This window comes from Sceloporus occidentalis, unplaced genomic scaffold (assembly GCF_023333645.1).
Source record: "Sceloporus occidentalis isolate IW3139 unplaced genomic scaffold, rSceOcc1.0.p SCAF_15, whole genome shotgun sequence".
NCBI classification, from domain to species: domain Eukaryota; kingdom Metazoa; phylum Chordata; class Lepidosauria; order Squamata; family Phrynosomatidae; genus Sceloporus; species Sceloporus occidentalis.
Window position 1 is genome coordinate 634,265 of NW_028316995.1, and position 18,570 is coordinate 652,834.

The window sequence follows — 18,570 nt, forward strand, 5'->3', positions numbered from 1 at the left end:
GGCATTAAAGGTATATTTAAAACCCCCTAAATTACAGGCATAGATCACAGGTTGCACACCCCAAAGCCAGCCCTGGCGTCCACACTGCCCACATAGAACCTGACCAGCACCCAGATTACACACATAAAATTTGCAATCTTTGTCGCCAAATAGCCCAGCACGAGTCAACTTTGTCCCCAAACAGTCCGGCCAGTGCCATCTTTGTCCCATATACACCCTGCCTGTGCCATCTTGGTCCCCAAGGCTCAAACCTCTTGCTAGTGCCATCTTTGCCCTTCCACAATTATACATCTATGATACACAAACACTTTTACAGTCACTCACTAATTCACTTTAATTCAGACAACTCATCCACACATTAACTCATGCTCTCCCTCATTCACTCAATGCATCCACACATTAATGCACACTCTTTACTTATATCTACCCCCTCTCCCTCATCACTTTTTAACCCCCTCCCTCCCTCATCACTTTTTAACTCCCTCATCACTTTTTAACTCCCTCCCTCCCTCATCACTTTTTAACTCCCTCCCTCCCTCATCACTTTTTTAACCCCCTCCCTCCCTCATCACTTTTTAACCCCCTCCCTCATCACTTTTTAACCCCCTCCCTCCCTCATCACGTTTTAACCCCCTCTCTCCCTCCCTCATCACTTTTTAACTCCCTCCCTCCCTCCCTCATCACTTTTTAACCCCCTCCCTCCCTCATCACTTTTTAACCCCCTCCCTCCCTCATCACTTTTTAACCCCCTCTCTCCCTCCCTCATCACTTTTTAACCCCCTCTCTCCCTCCCTCATCACTTTTTAACTCCCTCCCTCCCTCATCACTTTTTAACCCCCTCCCTCCCTCATCACTTTTTAACCCCCTCCCTCCCTCATCACTTTTTAACCCCCTCCCTCCCTCATCACTTTTTAACCCCCTCCCTCCCTCATCACTTTTTAACTCCCTCCCTCCCTCATCACTTTTTAACTCCCTCCCTCCCTCATCACTTTTTAACTCCCTCCCTCCCTCCCTCATCACTTTTTAACTCCCTCCCTCCCTCATCACTTTTTAACTCCCTCCCTCCCTCCCTTATCACTTTTTAACTCCCTCCCTCCCTCCCTTATCACTTTTTAACTCCCTCCCTCCCTCCCTCCCTTATCACTTTTTAACTCCCTCCCTCCCTCCCTTATCACTTTTTAACTCCCTCCCTTATCACTTTTTAACCCCTCCCCCTCCCCCCCTTCTCTCTCACCTTGAAGTCCAGCGACGGGAGGACGATGCTTCTGTCTTCCTGCACCGCTCGCTGGTGCCCGCTGCTTCACTGCTGAGCGCCGTAATATGACGTCATATTTCGGCGCCCAGCAGTGAAGCAGCGGGCACCAGCGAGCGGCTTTTAAACGCTGTCTTCTTTTTTTTTGATGCGGGGGAGAACGAGGGGCGCCGAGTGGTTGCTAGGCGCCCCTCTCTCTCCTCCGCATCAGTGTTTAAAAGCCGCTCGCTGGTGCCGGTATTTCATGCAGAGCGCCGCAATATGCCGGCATATTGCGGCGCTCTGCATGAAATGCCGGCACCGGGACAGGGGTAGAGGGCTCGTGGAGGAGAATGAGGGGCGGTTGCTAGGCGCCCCTCTCTCTCCTCCGCATCAAAAAAATAAATAAAAAAATGCCGGCATTTAAAAGCCGCTCACCGGCGCCCCCCTTGAGATGGCGCCCATGGCACGTGCCATGGCTGCCATACCCTATATACGCCTCTGCTCACTAGCTAATAAAATGCTGTAATGCATTAATACGGGGCATTAGTGTTACTAAGAAAACCTAATTCCTTCTTGATGTGGACATTTCTGCGGACTCTTTTGCTTAAAGCAGATATTGACACATGTAAAGAGCGTAGGGGAGCTGGCTGGTGTGTGCGGGGTTAATTTAGTGTTAGACAGCCGTGCATAGAGAATAGCATCGGCTGGGTGTACGGCACCCGGTCCGACACCCCCAAAACTGGGGTTTCCTCAGCTCTTTTGAACGTTATGGACTCTGAAGTGCTGAGTTATGGAGAGAACATCAGATACTGAAAGAAAAATTAAATTGAGGTAATCAGTCAAAAAAGATGGACCGGGGGGGGTCATTTGGCGCAGGTCCTGCCATGCAGAGGACAGTAAACCAAAATAGCCTGGTCTTAATTATGGAGGTTCTTAAAAACTGAAAATAATCTGGATCTAGAATATGAATTACCAACGTAATATTTTCATGTCACTGGAATCTGCAAATATTGCAAGTGTCCGCCATTGAATAAAATATCTTTCGCCGATGCTGAATATTTAGTCTTATCACTTCTACAGTGATGAGCTGGCTGGTTATTGTACCCGTCGTAAAAATGTAGAGCTTTACACTATGTTAAAGCCCTTTGGCTCATCTTGCCTGTGCCTGCTTTACGCCAATCCAATTCCTATGCCTAAATTCCCTTCTTCCACTGACCCCTACCACCTATGCCGGAGGACTGTTCTACCTATTCTCTACCCTGGGGTCAACAACCCTCAGGTCACCGTGTTAAATTGGATTTTCATCCTGGCGCCTAGGATTATACAAAGATAAGTCGTGTTTCCAGCAGCCAGCTCTATACAGGGACAGCTTTCCCCAGGACCCTGCTGTACTAGCGCGGAAGCTTCTAGTTCCAAAGGTGGTGCCCAAAGTATAGAGAGAAAGATGTCTGTAAGATTGGAGCTGGTGTCAGACGACCATCCATTACTGGCACCTTCCCCAGAGCCGTGGCGATTCCGCAACATTTTTATCTCTCTGAATATTCTATATTCTCAGGATGTATTTTTGATCCAATTCCTCCATTGTGCGGATAATTAAATAGCCGCACTGTGTGGCTCATACGAGGTTTATATGTATTTAGCATGTGCTCTGTTAATGGTGCTGAATGATAAACGTTCTGCTGTCATACCTTCTTTGATCTATACATATGGTCTGGTATGTGTTGGATATCTCTGGTCACGTTTATTCATCATGTAGGATACGGTTCTGACGCCGAGCTGGCCTTTTTTTTGCCTTTTAGAAAGTAGAGGAGGATGTTCCTGACTAATATACTTCTTCGAAAAGGAATCCCCGGCCGTCAGTGGATCGGCAAATACAGGCGTCCCAGGCAGGTTACCTGGCAGATGAAGAGGGGGGTTATCCGAAGACTCGAAATCGAAGCAGAGAACGAGTACTGGATTAGCCGGCCGTATATGACCAAAGAGCAAGAACGAGGCCATGCCACTCAAAGGAGGATGGAGAGATTTGAGGCTCTTAAGAACATGCAGTTGGCTAACTTCCCTGAACACAAATATTTGGAAGATCATTTAAATCATTTAAATGTGACCAAAAAATGGACTCTTCCGTAATGTATTACTTAAAAGTCAAACCCAATTAAAATGTTTCACCAGATGTTATTTTGTACATTGTATTACATTGCAAGTAAATTACATGACGTATGAATATTTTTGATTGCTTGATTTTTTTCCTTCCTTGTTGCATACAAATATTTATCCCTAACTAAAACAAAAGACATCCTTAACGAGGAAGTCAAAGGACCAGACAGAACAAGGAGAAACCAAAAAACAAAGGTTACATCAAATAGAATATGGATTCACTTGCTTGCGGTCTCAATGGTGGCACACGTAGCCAAGACACTATACTACAAAAAACACTGTATTGACCCTTTTATAGTGATTGTGTCATTATGAACGTTTTTCACTAGACCCCCTACAGTATTTTTGGCTGTAATTGTGTTTTATTTCTTTTTTTAGTATAATTTCAAATATTTCCTTTATGAAACCTATGCAATAGTAAGTTACAGCAGAACCCACACCATTTTTTTTTTTTTGTAGTATCTTACCCCATTATCAGCAATTTTGAATTACTATACCCCCTTTCCCCTGTCGAAACACAATATACTCATTCTCCTCGCTGGAGCAAATCGCTACATATGTGGGAAAGAGGAAGAGATTTTCAGTCCTTCATGCATTATTATAATTATTCATTATTATTCCCTATCAGCACATACTGCTCTGTTCACATTTTGTCACTGAATCCAACTTTAGAGAATAAACTTACTGCTCTGGGTATGACGCATTACATCGGGCATTTTATTTTCTTTCCCCAAAAATTATAAAAAAGTAAAAATTATTACAATGCTAGTTTCAAACCCACTTAACAGAAATCTATGTACTTCTTCAGACTACGTGTACTACCGTTCGAAAGTCACTTAGTCCTTGTTCTTGAAATGGAGCAAAAATCCAGCGCAGGACCCTCTCCACCTAATGTATCGGTTTGTCTTAGCCTGTCAATTCTCATCTTATACCCCTTGAATATATTTATTGTATTAAGCGCTGCGTAAATTGTTTGCGCTATATAAATAAAAGATAATAATAATAGGCGTACAGAGGCCCTTTATCACTCCCAGCACTACTGTGTTCCAATGGCACGTTGTGTTCGCTAATCTTAAATTTAAAAGACTAATTGATTATTAGAAAACCCTTTTTCAATTATGTTACAGCTAGAAGTTTCCTTGTTTTCCATGAAAGCAGCGAAGTGACTCCAAACTTTTGTACGGTAGTGTATGTGTAACTAAACTATAGTTGGTGATATACCGGTATATAATCGGGACAATCATGGCCAGCAGGGGGCAGTATAAAGATTTGGTTATTTTTTACTGGCTTTTCTTGAGAAGTCCCATCCTTTCCAAGGTTGTACTGTGTGTGAAGCATTCGGTATGGGGTTCCTACAGTGCAATGTTTGTCTCTTTATTTTTTATTTTGTTGTGTTACCAGCAAAATTAAGTAGCTCGCTTGGCTTTAAAGTGTTTTTTTTGGAAAAGTACTATTTTCTGTAGAAATTGAGTGTTTGCGTACAGGGCGTCTTTCAAAGTTCCTCCAGATCAGTTAAATCCACAGATACTTTAATAAAAATTGTATCCTCTTTAATGTAGCATGCGTATTTGGGGTTCTCCAGTTGGATGTGAGGCACGAATCGTGGACACCCTGAAGCGATGTTCATGTCCCCTTCTGGCCTTTTGAAGCTGCTGCTGTTTGGATCTGCTTTGAAGACATCTATGATATGATTCCTCTTTCCGCTCTGATCAAGCAACATGAGCGTCACCTTCTGCTTGAAGGGCCAGGGCAAGAGGGAATCAAACTCTCCCTTCATCACGACAAAATACAAGGATAAATACCCACCTTTCCCCGACCCGTCCCCATTTAGATAAGCCCTAGCGCACAGACGGTAGCCGCAGCGGCTGGTGTAAAAATGTTGGCTGTGAATAGAAACCACTCGGCCCTCGGAAGCTTCTCTCTTCTTCCTTTTGTAGTCCGTGATTTTCCAGATGAGTTTGCCGTTATAACAAGTACCTTCCAAAAGCTGGAAGCGATCCTCGTTGCTGCTAAGTTGAGACTTTTGGATGTTGATCTGCAAGTCGTGTTTGCTGGACTGGTTCTCAAGGTGATCTGAAGAACATCAAAGGAGGGAAGATAAGCTACCAACAGATAATGACTCAAATTCATTCACAACTCCTCTTAGACCACCTAGATCAGGGTTGTCCAACCTGCGGCCCTCCAGCTGCTGCAGGACTACATATCCCATAGTCCTCAGCCAGCCCCTTAGCTGAAAGAGCATTATGGGAGATGTAGTCCTGCAGCAGCTGGAGGTCCGCAGGTTGGACGCCCCTGACCTAGATGGGTGAAACAAACAGTCTCACCACATGGTGTTTTTACTCTTCGCCCATGTCCTCCCGCCTATGCACGCCGTATAACCACATTCCCCCCCCTCTTGATTATCTTCCTGTCGCGTCGTATGTTTTAAACCAATGATATTTAAAGAGGAGCTACGCAGCTCCAAGCAGTCTCTATTCTAATGATTTCAGTGCAGTGTCAGATGTTCATTTTAAATAGGTCTGTAAATAATAATAAAGCATGCATCCTGTACAAAATAGAAATTCTGAGCATTCATTATTTAAGGTGTATGATTTTTTTAAATTATTTTTGGGATTAGTTGTTTTTTTTATATTTAATAAACACTAATGGCGGCCCTGAAACCAATCGACCAAGGCTGCAAATTGTAAGACGGCGATGTTTTCCCAAAAGTTTTGATCGATTCTGTGGTTCTCTAACATACTGTGAGAGCCGTAAAACCTTACTGTCTACAGTTCTGATCTCATCTCTCTTTCCTGTTCGCGCTCCAACCTGCAGTCTCGTTCTGACGAAACATTAACCACGGGCACTCTTTCTCTAAAACCACGTTTCCCTTTACTCTCATTTATAGTAAAATAGCGTCTAAGAAACAGACTTTATATGTATATCCATTATATAAAAGGGGAACACACCTAAGCGGTCCTTGTAGCTTTCAATGGTGACTATCTTCTGGTTGGCACAGTCAATCTTCTCCATCAGTGGTCTCAGGTCCAGCCAGCCCTGCTCCTGGCTAACGAGTTCTACCAAACGAAGAACCTGGTTCTCCATCCACGCGGCTTTCTCAATATAACTAGCAACGGTCTATTAACGCAAAGAACATACATAATCTTACATTGTATTCTGTGCGTCCAACAATGGGGAGGTTGTGTATAAAAAGTGACTGCGGTGCAGGGGTTAAAAAGTTGTGTTATTGTCATAGCAATCGATTGAATCGTCGTTTTACCAAAGTCTGCACCAGAATTATTTTTTATACATAAAAATTACTGTTTTTCAAAACTGTTACTGTTTTCATATAATTCAATGTTTACCCAGCTGCGTATTTGGGTGTTTTTTTTTAGCGCTAAGATTAAAATCATGAGAAAAACACCCAAAGTCCCTATATCATGGACTTTTCTTTACTCTATTCTTATAAAGGCTTCCTGAACCAATCAACAACAATCAGCAACTTAACAGGGGAGGAATAACCATGCAGATCCTCAGAAAGGGAAGTTATCACGTCGCTTCACACAGCGGCATCCTTCAGGTCTGCAGATAACACAAGTCTATCGAGATATATATTCGGATCAAATTAAACAAAACCCATTTTTACGGGAGTATTTAATGCTCAAAAGGAATCTTTACCTTCATCATCTCTATACTCTAGCTGGTCCCGTCTCCACACTAAGGGGTAGGAAGACATGTATGTATGAAGGTTCATGGGAACGTACTGATTGTAGTATGATTGCTGCAGGGTTAATTGTATCCTATACAGCTTTATAAGACAGTCTTATTTTATGGAGAGCAACTCCTCTATACGTGAGTTAAAATGAGTATGAGCACTCTGGGGTGGACTTATTAGGGACCACCTTGGGAATGAGGTTCGACGGACCACCTGGAGGTTTCACCATCCAGCTTTCCACATCGCTCTAAACCAACCAGCAATATATTATGTCGGCTGGATACTCTGCGCTCTTCTACCGTGGCCACAGCCGGCAGATGCAGTCTTAAGACAGCAATACGGGTACTCGGGGGAGTCCACCAGCCGCCGACCGACTGAGTGTAAATGTTAAATGGAGTGCTGCCCTTACCTGTGTGCTGGACAAATGGCTCCCATTTACACCATTCAGCTGTGCAAACTGCTTACATTCCATTTCACACCATTTTATGGTTTCTGATAATTTCTGGATTTTGTTTTCTTTTAGTTCCAAATTGTGCTTTAGATCAAGTACCTAGGGCATAAAAAAGTTATCAACACGAGGATAAGTCTGGTGAATTTTCAGCAGAAAAATGATTATTTACCTCCAGATAGGCAGATAGGTATATATTTCAGCTTCCCGCCGATGGTTAATGTATTAAGAACACATCATCTAAGATCAACATGATTTCCGTGGAGATGCTGCTGGAACTCACCTGTTTCTCAAGCTGCGTGTTCCTGTTTAAAACACAGAGTACGTGTTGATGGAGAAATGCGTCTTCGTGACTCTTCATTTCTCCACGTTTTACCTAAAATAAATTAGTCACAACTTTTACATTTTTATCATAATTAAGCAATAGCCATACAAAGTCCCGCCAACCCTTGTCCCAGTACTAGCTGATCCTGAGGGTACTAGCTGACCCCGAGGGTCTTCATTGTGTAGGCTAAAGGAGGAGGCAGACGGCAACTCTAGAGACATGAGGCTGATGTATACCCAATTCAGGGCTGCCTTCTTACACCTCAAGATACATTGGTATATTCCAGGACACGCTGGGCCATATTTGTAAACGAGATAGCTCTACATGTGGAGCAGTCTCCATAGAAACAAAGAATTTGATCAGTCCTTGGTCTTGTCTTAGATTCAGGAGCCATATGCATATCTGAAACTACCCGGAGCCCTCACTTGCACGATGCGGGCAGGAGTCCCGTTGATGTCTGTGGGCGGTCCTGCTGACGTTTGTGGGCGGTCCCAATAATGTCGCGGGACACACAACTATTTAAGGGGCGGGAGGGCAGTGACCCAGAGAAACCACCCCTTCTCCCGGAGACTCTGGGCAAAACTCAGAGAATCCCCAGGTATGGCCATATGCCAATCCCATGCATGTTCCCTCACTGTACAACCCTCTGCAGCTTCTCATGGGAGGCTGTTCTATCGATCCACCACCCTCTCAGAAAAGTAAATCTTCCCTACATTACATCTAAGCCTCAGACCCTCTAGTTTTAGATTAGGGCTTCTTGTTCCTAACATTCCTCCTCCCTTGAAATAAACTTGCCTCTTGAACTGCGTTAAATCCCTTTTTAACAAATCCCTTTTTAACAAATCCTGAAATGGAAAATCAACTTGATTTCAAATAGAAACTTTGAATTTCCCCACTGAGGTTCTGTATATATATTATATATATATATATATATATATATATATATATCGTCTTATAATCGAGCAAATACGGTATATGTGTATATATATATATATACATATGTATTACCGTATTTGCTCGATTATAAGACGAGGGTTTTTTCAGAGCAAATGCTCTGAAAAATACCCCTCGTCTTCTAATCGGGGTCGTTTTATAATCAGACCTCAAATAATAGTATAATATATAGTCTGACTATGAGACTAAGACCCAGATCCCCCGCACCGCTGCAGGGGACCTGGATCCTTCTGTCTCCCCCCATTTAACACTCCCCCCCCCAAACCCCCCCCACACACACACTTACCGGTGCTTCCAATTTCCTGCTGTATACCGGGGCAGCGGGTTGACGTCCACGCAATCCGCGTAGACAACTTCCGCTGCAGCCAGATGGAGGTGTGGCTAGCAGCGGGGGTTGTCTGTGTCCATCGTGCAGACCTTCCCCCGACTGTCAGAGATCAGAGTTGCCCGCGCCGGTGCCGGTGCGGGGAACTCTGATCTCTGACAGCCGGGGAAGGTCTGCGCGATGGACGCAGACAACCCCCGCTGCTAGCCACACCTCCTTCCGGCTGCAGCGTAAGGAAGACTGCTGCCCCGGTATACAGCAGGAAATTGGAAGCACCGGTAAGTGTGTGTGGGGTGGGGGAGTGTTAAATGGGGGGGAGACAGAAGGAAGACTGCTGCCCCGGTATACAGCAGGAAATTGGAAGCACTGGTAAGTGTGTGTGTGGGTGGGGGGGGGGTGTTAAATGGGGGCATAGGGCATTTCTGGAGGCAGAGTGCTCTATGAAATGCCTTTTAACCCCCTGAACGCCACTCTGCCTCCTGAAATGCCTTATACCTCCCTATATGCCGCTCTGCCCCATAATATGCCTTTTAACCCCCTAAATGCCAGAGTGGCATATAGGGGTATAAGGCATTTCTGGAGGCAGAGTGGCACATAGGGGGTTAAAAGGCATATCATGGGGCACAGTGCCATATAGAGGGTTAAAAGGCATATCATGGGCCACAGTGCCATATTGGAGTGGAAAGCCTGGGGGCAGATGTGCGTAACTGGGGGGCAGGTTGGAAAATACAAGGAAATAAAAACAAAAAAATATTTTTCTCAATCATAGCTTTTATTAAAAAATGTAATAGTTTACATGAATTAAGATTTACTGGTAAAACTTTTTTCCTATAGGGTCGTCTTATATTCAGGCTTTTTCTTTTTTTCCTAAATTAATATTCAGATTTTGGGGGGTCGTCTTATAATCAGGGTCATCTTATAATCGAGCAAATACGGTACTATACCTTTCTTCCATGGTTTTGTGCTTTTACTGAAACATTCCAGAGCCCCTCCCTGATGATGACATCACCTTCACAATTACTAATTGTAATTACTAATTTTTGACATTACTGCTGAAACCCCTGGGTCATTTAGTAAAAACCCCTTTCTACATAACAGATTAAGGGATTTCTAACATTTTAAAGTTTACGAAAAGGGGAGATCCCTAATTTTGTATCTGTTTTTGTTTTTACACCCTCTGTTTATCTCTCCCCATGGAGTTAATCATTCTGTGAATGTTTTTTTTTCCCCACCATAATAATAGGCATTTTTTTATCACGTCTTATTTTTTGTTTTGCGCTATAAAGGATAGATTTATTTTCTCCTGCTCCTGGTCTGAGTAATCTTGTGGGCCAGCTCCCTGCTTAAAAACTGCTCCATATGATAAAATAATTTATAATTTATTAGTATTAACCACATATTAGTTTATCTTCAAAAAATGTGTTGATGTCCTCGTGAAAAACTCATCACCCGAATTTTAACTTCTTATCACCCCATATTTATTTTCTCACCTTTTTACTTTAACCCTCTGACATGAGACTGACTTTTGCACTTGGTGAAACACATTTCTGGGGAGGAAGGACTGTGAAAATGTAAATGTTTGCACAGTTTCCTTTTTACCGAAACAGTCCCCGTCAAAGTGAAACTGCAAATAATAATTTGTTTCTTTTCTTAAGTAAACCACACGGAGCCTGTAAACTTTATTCACCAGATGAAGAATCATCGAAATCAAGGGCGTACTGCGGGTGACTAAGCGGCCCTGGCACTTTAAGGCCAGTAGCCACCAAAGGACATGCATGTGGCTGCCAGCTGGACAAACATAGCTCGGTTTATGTTTTTATACCCATGCGGCGTGCAGTCACATGTATCCAGCCGGAGGACCTGATCTGCCACTGGAGAGGCAGTATTAGCAAATATAAGGCCGACTGGCTACCGGCCCACCACGCATCTTCCCGGTGTGCCAGATGGCCAGTCTGGGTCTAATTGAAATGAGTTTTATGCAGTTATCATTAATTTAACAGCGCTATTCCATCTACTCAGCTGAAATTGACATTTCTATAATTTCTGAATTATCATGTGACACACAACCAGGCAATTTGGGCGAATCCCAGAAAACCAGGAGGGCCCCACAACAAAAAATATGAAAACGAAGCAAAGAGATACAAACTTTCATTGGTGTTTTCACTCTCACACACTTACCTGTCTCATGACGCTCGCTCACCCTCTCTCGGAATGTCTCTCTACATTTTCCGCCGACTGCTTCTGTGTCCCTGTCTCCATGCTGCGCACCTCCGTTTCTTGTCTTGCATCTTCTTGTTCTTCTAAATTCTGTCTTCTCTGTTCTGTCTTCTCCTGCACCAAAAAGTCTCCAGCACACCCTCTCGCTTTTTCTTCCAATCAAGGGAGATATGCCAGGAAGCTCCGCCATTTTGGGGAGGTTCAGAGGCAGGGCATGCCCCTGTCCCGTTGTTCACGGAGAAGCTGACAAAAAATGAAGACTTTTTGGAGCAGCGGAAGAAGACAGAAGAACAAGCAGATACAAGACAAGAAATTATATGAAGTGGAGCTGCACGGCACTGAGATAGCGACACAGAAGAGGTAGTCGGAGAAGGTAGGGAGACATTCCAAGAGAGTGTGAGAGCATGAATGACAGAGTGAATGAGGCTGTAGATGGAGACATTCCGCGAGAACATGAATGAGAGAGTAAATGAGAGTGTAAAGGAGCATAAGAGAGTGAATGAAGCGGTCTACGGAGAAGGTAGGGATACATTCCGAGGGAGAGTAAATGAGAGTGTGAAAGAGCATAAGAGAGTGAATGAAGTTGTGAAAAAGCATAAGATGTTTTGTTTCTGAATGTAAAAAGCCCTACTCCCCCTTTTTCGTCCAAAAGGTGTTTCCTGCCAAATATCAAATGAAACAGGTTTTAAAGTACTCCCTATTCCTGTTTGCAGTCATATAACAGATACTGGGACCACAGGTTTCAGAACACTGCTAAAGAAATGTAACATTCAGTACCTTCGCATTACAGCCATAATTTGCAAAAGGGCATTCTAATTCAACTTCCGGGCATACAGAGAGGTGGCCATCTAGCTGTAAACAACAAAAAACATATTAGCACCTCTATCGTGAATAAAGTCAATATATTAAAAAAACAGGGCATCACTCATTCATCTTATGAAGGCCTCGGCTGAGTATCTGCGTTACACAATATTAAACATATTAACACTTAAACCAGCTTTTTGGAAGCTTAATAGGTAATTTCCTCACCCACTAAACATAATTAAACAGAGACAAGAGGTAAAACCGTGCACTAAATGTTGCCCATAGCATTAGAAGTTCAACATGATATATATTAAAATTAATAGTCTTACCTCTTCTCTTGGGCTCGTTTCACTGCAGTTATTAGGACACGGAACCGGATACAGAGGACAAAATTGTTTGACGTGAATCTGTAAAATTAAACAAATATTAAATTACTTTTATAACGAGCTACGATGTATGACTCAGGAAACAGGTGCCTTTGGGCTTTAGGCAGGCCCGGATTGGGACAAAAAATAGACCCGGGCATTTAAGCCAGAGCAGCCCATTTTTATTTATTTATTGTTAAAGCCCACCCTTCATGTACCATATTTGCATTCACTCATTCACACATTCATTAATGCAGTCTCACAAATCATTCAAGCAATTCATCCACACATGAATTCATTAATTGTCATACGCATTCACCCAAATTTATCCACACATTTATTCATTCATTCTCATACGCATTCACACTACCCCCTCTCCCCATCTTATCGGCCCCTTCTCGCTATGTTCCCCCTTTTCACTATGTACCCCCTCTCACTATCTATCCCCTTTCCCCATTTCTCACTATCTAACCCCCCTCCCTCACCCTACTTACCTTGTTGCCGGAGCAAGCAGCAACTGCGGCCGGGCCCGCGGCAGGACCGGACTGACTGGGCCTATGCGGCCTCTACGGCCCCATTAACGCAGGGCATAAGGGGCACCTGCCCCTTAAGCCCGCCGCAACTGCTACCGGGTCCGCCACTCTAAGGGGTTGGGAAGCCCCCACCAGGGCCGGCCTTAGGGGTGCGCGGCCGCACAGGGCTTACATTAAAACATCGGGGGATTTTTTTTTACTTTATTTAACATCCTCCATGTTAAATAAAGTTAACAAAAACTTTATTTAACATGGAGGATGTTAAATAAAGTAAAAAAACCAAACCAACACCGATGTTTTAATTTAAACCCTGTGCGGCCGCACACCCGTAAGGCTGGCCCTGGTGGGGGCTTCCCGGTCGCAGTTGCGGCGGGCTTAAGGGGCAGATGCCCCTTATGCCCTGCGTTAATGCGGCCGTAGAGGCCGCATAGGCCCAGTCAGTTCGGTCCTGACTGGGCCTATTTTAAGGTAGGGGCCTGGAGCTGCAGCTCTATCAGCCCCTAAGTCAATAAGGCCCTGCCGCGCCCCGGCCCACCGGGCCTGGCTTTAGGTATAAAGAGTGGTCCTGGTGCAACCTGGGAACTCTCTGGATTTTGCCCGGAGACTCCGAGTGAAGCGCCGGGTCATGGGAGCGGTGTTGTGGAGCGGCCCACTCCCCGCCAGATTCCACTGCACCGTCGCTTTATGTGCGGGGCAATCCTCGCACGCAACGTCAATGGGAACAACTGATGTCATCGGGAGCACCCAACCGCATCCATCAAGGGGGGAAATCTGGGTAGCCAGAGCCACAAAGTTCCCAGGTATGCTGATCACCATAGCAAGCGACAGAATAGTCCAGTAAGCAGTAAGTATATAACCTCCAACCTGTGCGCAAACATATAAAACATATATAAGATTACCGGCAGGTTCACAACGGCGGTGCTCTGCTTGCAGTACCCACACAGTTCCTCTCTTAATTTACACTGCGTCTCCAGGTGGGTCTTCAAGTGTTTTCGGGGGATTTGATCATGGCATCCTTTGTTGGAGCACTGGATGGGTTGATATAAGCACTGGTCAAGGTGATCCTGGAAGAGCAGAATGAATTCAGTGAGCAGACTAGCTCATTGGTTGGGTCTTTCTAGAAGTTGGAAAGCTGGCGCTACATATTCTAACGTGCCTTAATTGGACATCTCAACTTTTGGACCTCTGCATTATTAGCATCTCTTGGATTTTATCATTAGTTTAGCAAAACTATATCATTCATCACATTACATTTATTTTTATAGCGCCAGCAGATTCAGTAGCGCTGTTACAATTTATTACTTAACTTTTTTGATTTATTGTACTTATTATTATATTATTTGTATTATAATTATTATTAATTGCTATTATTTATATAGGGACAACAATTTACACAGAACTTGTTACAATACATATATTCTAAAAATATTCAAAGAGTCTGGCAAAACTAGAACTTACAGACGAAGATGAACCGATACATTAGGTAGAGCGTACCCTGCTCGCAGGAGCTTACAATCTAAAAAGAATATTACAACTATAATCCAAACACATTTTTGTGGTACCTGAAATCTTCCCAGTGTTGATTTTGCATCACAATCAGGGGTGTTCTTGCAATAAACTTGTAAATTCAGGACTTCCCTTTTGCAGCAATTATCTTTAAAAATCTGGAAAATGATTCCATCAGCGTGACGGCAAAAGTCATACCTAGAAATATTAGGTTCCATGCTAAGCAGTGGGACAGCCCTTCCAGAAAGGTATAGTTTCCCCACGGACATTATAAACTCCGAGGGGCAGCCCTCCGAGGCACATTATTAAATATGTTATATGTTATATATATATGTTATATGTTATATGTTATATATATATGTGTTATATGTCATATATATGTGTTATATGTTATATGTTATGTTAGTAAATATGAGCTGAAAATATTAAGCTCGCAGCTAAACTTTAATGGATTTAAACGCTGTTTTTGATATATCTATCTACATATCTAAATATATATATATATATATATATATATATATACACAACTATCATGCACCTACAACGTACTTTTATGTAAAGCTTCATTTAGAACCTGCTAGATTGAATTTGGCAAACATTAACTTTTAGAATACTAAAGGTTTCAAAGCATGCTGTGAAACAAATTGTTTCTCTTACCTCCTGTGGATTAATGGTTTCCTTATCAATTGGGCAAATAGAAGTTTCATGCCGCTCGCTACATAAAAGATACATAAAAGTATACATTCATTCAAATTGGCATTTTTGTGTATGTATATATATATATATATATATATATATATATAAAAACACAAGTATACATCACTTTTTTAAAGATTTACACCATGAACAAAATGCCCTATTGACTCTGAACTGTAGCATATAGGAAGTAAAAAAAACCCCCCTCTTTTGACCCTTTGTTGCCCACACCCTCATTATTTACGTAAGAAGCATTTTCTATCCTCCACAAGGAGGATGATGAAGTCGGTTTAAAGCTAAGTTTGTTGGCGGCTGGTTTCACGCTAGTTCTATTTTTAAATGTGTTTACAGACATTTCCTAATTACGAGGAAACGTGGGTGCGTACCTGACCACGCTTTGTTGGGTTACAATGCATACAGTGACATGGTACAGAGGGCACGGTATTCTCACAGATGCGGCTATAAGGTGTAGGAACACTTTGAAGGCTGAGTCCGGAAGCTGTAGGTGCTGGAGACTATGATGATTGTTAAAACTTCGCCCAACCACCTCCCAATGGTATTGAAATACCTGCCCTGCGAAATATATTTGAGCTATATAACTCAATAAATAATAATAATTTAGTGGATACATCTCATCTGCCAATTCAAAGAAACATAGAGTTTGATGGCAGATAAGAAACATTCGGCCACCTGGTCTTCCATTTTTTTCACACTGTAATCAGTCCTTTGTCTTGTCTGAGATTTTAAGGAACACTTTTTTTTTTTTTTTAAGACTTAGGGTAAGTCAGCGATGTATCTGCCTCGGGCCCTACCCTAGGACTGACCCAGGATCCTCGGCCGCCCCCTCCACAGCCGTATTTGCAAAGTGCCGTTTAAAGAAAGTTATGGAGGCTGCGTTGACTTGGCACAGCTTCCATGGTATAAATGGGCCCATTGAGCACCAGGACACCAATGGGCCTGATCATCCATGAGGGCGATCTGTCCTGTGGTTTTGGGGCTGGGGAATACCGTTCCTCTGGACTAACCTCCCTAGTCCTGAATACGTCACTGATCATAGTCACACACAAGACAGGAAACGGGAGAGATATTCCATCTGGATAAACTTACCTCAAACTCATTACGCATTTTTCACAAAATCTGTGACCACATCCAGTTTGGTGGGGGTTATGAAGAACAAGACAGCAACTGGCACACTTGTATCGGTCTTGTAACTTTTCAACAAATACATACTCCAGTTTGGGCTCAAAATCCAGAGATGTCCCGGCGCTAGAGTTCTGCCTTGGAACTTTGGTGAAAAAAGTATCCTCGTGGGCCATGGCGGTGTTCTAAGAGAAGATACAGGGAACCAACTTTACCATTTTATTGATAATCATCTTAACATGTACTTAATTACTCTAACATGAAGCAAAAGCATCAATTCAGGACTAAAGACACATTTTAAGGAAAATACATGTAGGAGTAACAAGATCATTGGCTTGGCGAAAAACCTCATTGTCCTAGCTGTTCTCCAGAACTAACTGCACACATATATGTCCACCTCCAACCGTATTCATGTAGAACAAGCTAATGATGGTATATAGGAGGGCGGACAGCACGGTATAAATACATACCTCTGAATCAGTTTCCTGCTGACATATGAAGCTTGACCAAAATGTGTGGTTTCACAAGCAGTAGCTCATACTCTAGCTATGGAAAGATCAAAGAGATTATATCTCACATACACCACATATGAATGAAGAACGCTTTGCAATGACAATTGTATGTGAGCCTTATTTAGTAAAACACAGTCTTATTTGGACCTTATTGCCTGTTGACGCAGATAGCCTCGATATCTCTGAGTTGCTGGTGTCTTCTGCTCTATCTTGCCTTGGTCTCAATTTTGCTTGATACCTTAAATACTGGTGAACCCCGTGTCCCTGGGTATTTGCCAATGGCCTAGTTAAAGAACCTGTAGAATCTTTCTAAGCCTTTCGGCAATTCATGATCCTGCCTTCAGGATTCTACCCGATACCTCGCACCACTCAGTGGATGGAGGAGAATCCTTGGCCATCTCACAAACTCATGGCCTGATCCCCTAGGTAGGTTCTGTTGTACCAGATGAAGACCTGTGTTCTAAGGGTTCTATCTATTTATATTCAGATTCAAGGGTTCTAATTAACAACAGAAAATCATGGAACCTAAACACCTCTTTTTTGGCTTATGACAAAAACATAGCAGATGATGGGTAAATAGAATATTTATGACCCCCAAAAAAAGACCTAATGTCAATTATGATGTTTACAGAAGTGCAAATGTCTACTACTTCACCTGCTAGGGATAAGCAAAGAAATTCAGATTTTTCTTATACATAAAATATGGCGGACTAGTAACTTTTCTCACTTTAAAAGTTTTTTTGGGAATATACATTTACATAGAGAAATATAAGCAATTACTATGTCAATAATACGGTGTCATGCAACTACATAAACTGGTGGTTTTGTGATGTCACATCGTGCTTCACCCACGTTATGTCGGTGGTGTTCTGACCCCACTAGAGGATTCCTCCATGGAATGTCCTGTCTACACATTTCCAGTGCATGTGTGTGCATAAAACAAGACATTTTAATAATCCCAGAAATATGCAAAAACTGGGAAACCAAATGAATCATCAAAACTTGACCACTATTATTTGTTCATGTCAAACAACACTACCCCCCCCCCCCAAATAACGAAAGCTGTACATAAACAACATTGGAAAGAATAGTAGTTGAGAAATTTAGGGGGGGAAATCCTGAACGTCCGGAAAAAATAGTGGAAGTTTATGACCCTAAATACAAATGATTGTTGCTTTTCTCAGCGAGAAGGAAACATAAAGAAGACGGGTCAGAAAAACAGAGTGATTCAGACAGGCAGAGAGCGACATTTACACAGTTATCACGAGGCTGGAAACTCCTATTCATTTATGACTAAAACTAAAATTCTGCATATAAAAGGAAAAACATTAACTCCGTAATAAAGCCAAAGAATTCACTTTGTATGAGTGCCTGTACATGTAAAATATATAAATATTTAGTTTACAAATACAAGCATGATTTAAAAATCTCAGTATAAATGTTGGCAACAAGAATACAGAGAAATTTGACAAAACAGGAGAGACCTCTGAGGTCCAAGACATTTACGTAATGGATAAAAGTTCCAATTTAACTAAAGACGCCAATGCATGTATAGAAGACTGAAGTCGGCTGGTGGTCTGTCTGAAGCCAAGCAGGTAGACAGACAGACAGACAGACACGTGCTGAGGCTGAGCATGGACTCAGTTCATTGAAAAGTCTTCCA

The 18,570-nt window shown here is 42.7% G+C and overlaps 2 protein-coding genes across 2 annotated transcripts; one reads left to right on the forward strand and one right to left on the reverse strand.

Annotated features, from left to right (window-relative positions):
* Positions 1–3,046: 3,046 nt before the first annotated feature.
* On the forward strand, positions 3,047–3,361 carry LOC149303115 (large ribosomal subunit protein mL63-like). Its single transcript, XM_089481329.1, has one exon. The coding sequence runs from the start codon at positions 3,047–3,049 to the stop codon at positions 3,359–3,361; it is 315 nt and encodes a 104-aa protein (XP_089337455.1).
* A 1,519-nt stretch (positions 3,362–4,880) lies between these two features.
* Positions 4,881–16,571, reverse strand: LOC149303116 (TNF receptor-associated factor 5-like). Its single transcript, XM_089481330.1, has 10 exons — positions 16,363–16,571; positions 15,217–15,274; positions 14,616–14,717; positions 13,953–14,117; positions 12,485–12,562; positions 12,129–12,203; positions 7,814–7,906; positions 7,492–7,632; positions 6,337–6,505; positions 4,881–5,461 (listed from the first exon to the last, which is right to left on the reverse strand). Exons 1-10 carry the CDS (start codon positions 16,569–16,571, stop codon positions 4,881–4,883), a joined length of 1,671 nt encoding a protein of 556 aa, XP_089337456.1.
* Positions 16,572–18,570: the final 1,999 nt, after the last annotated feature.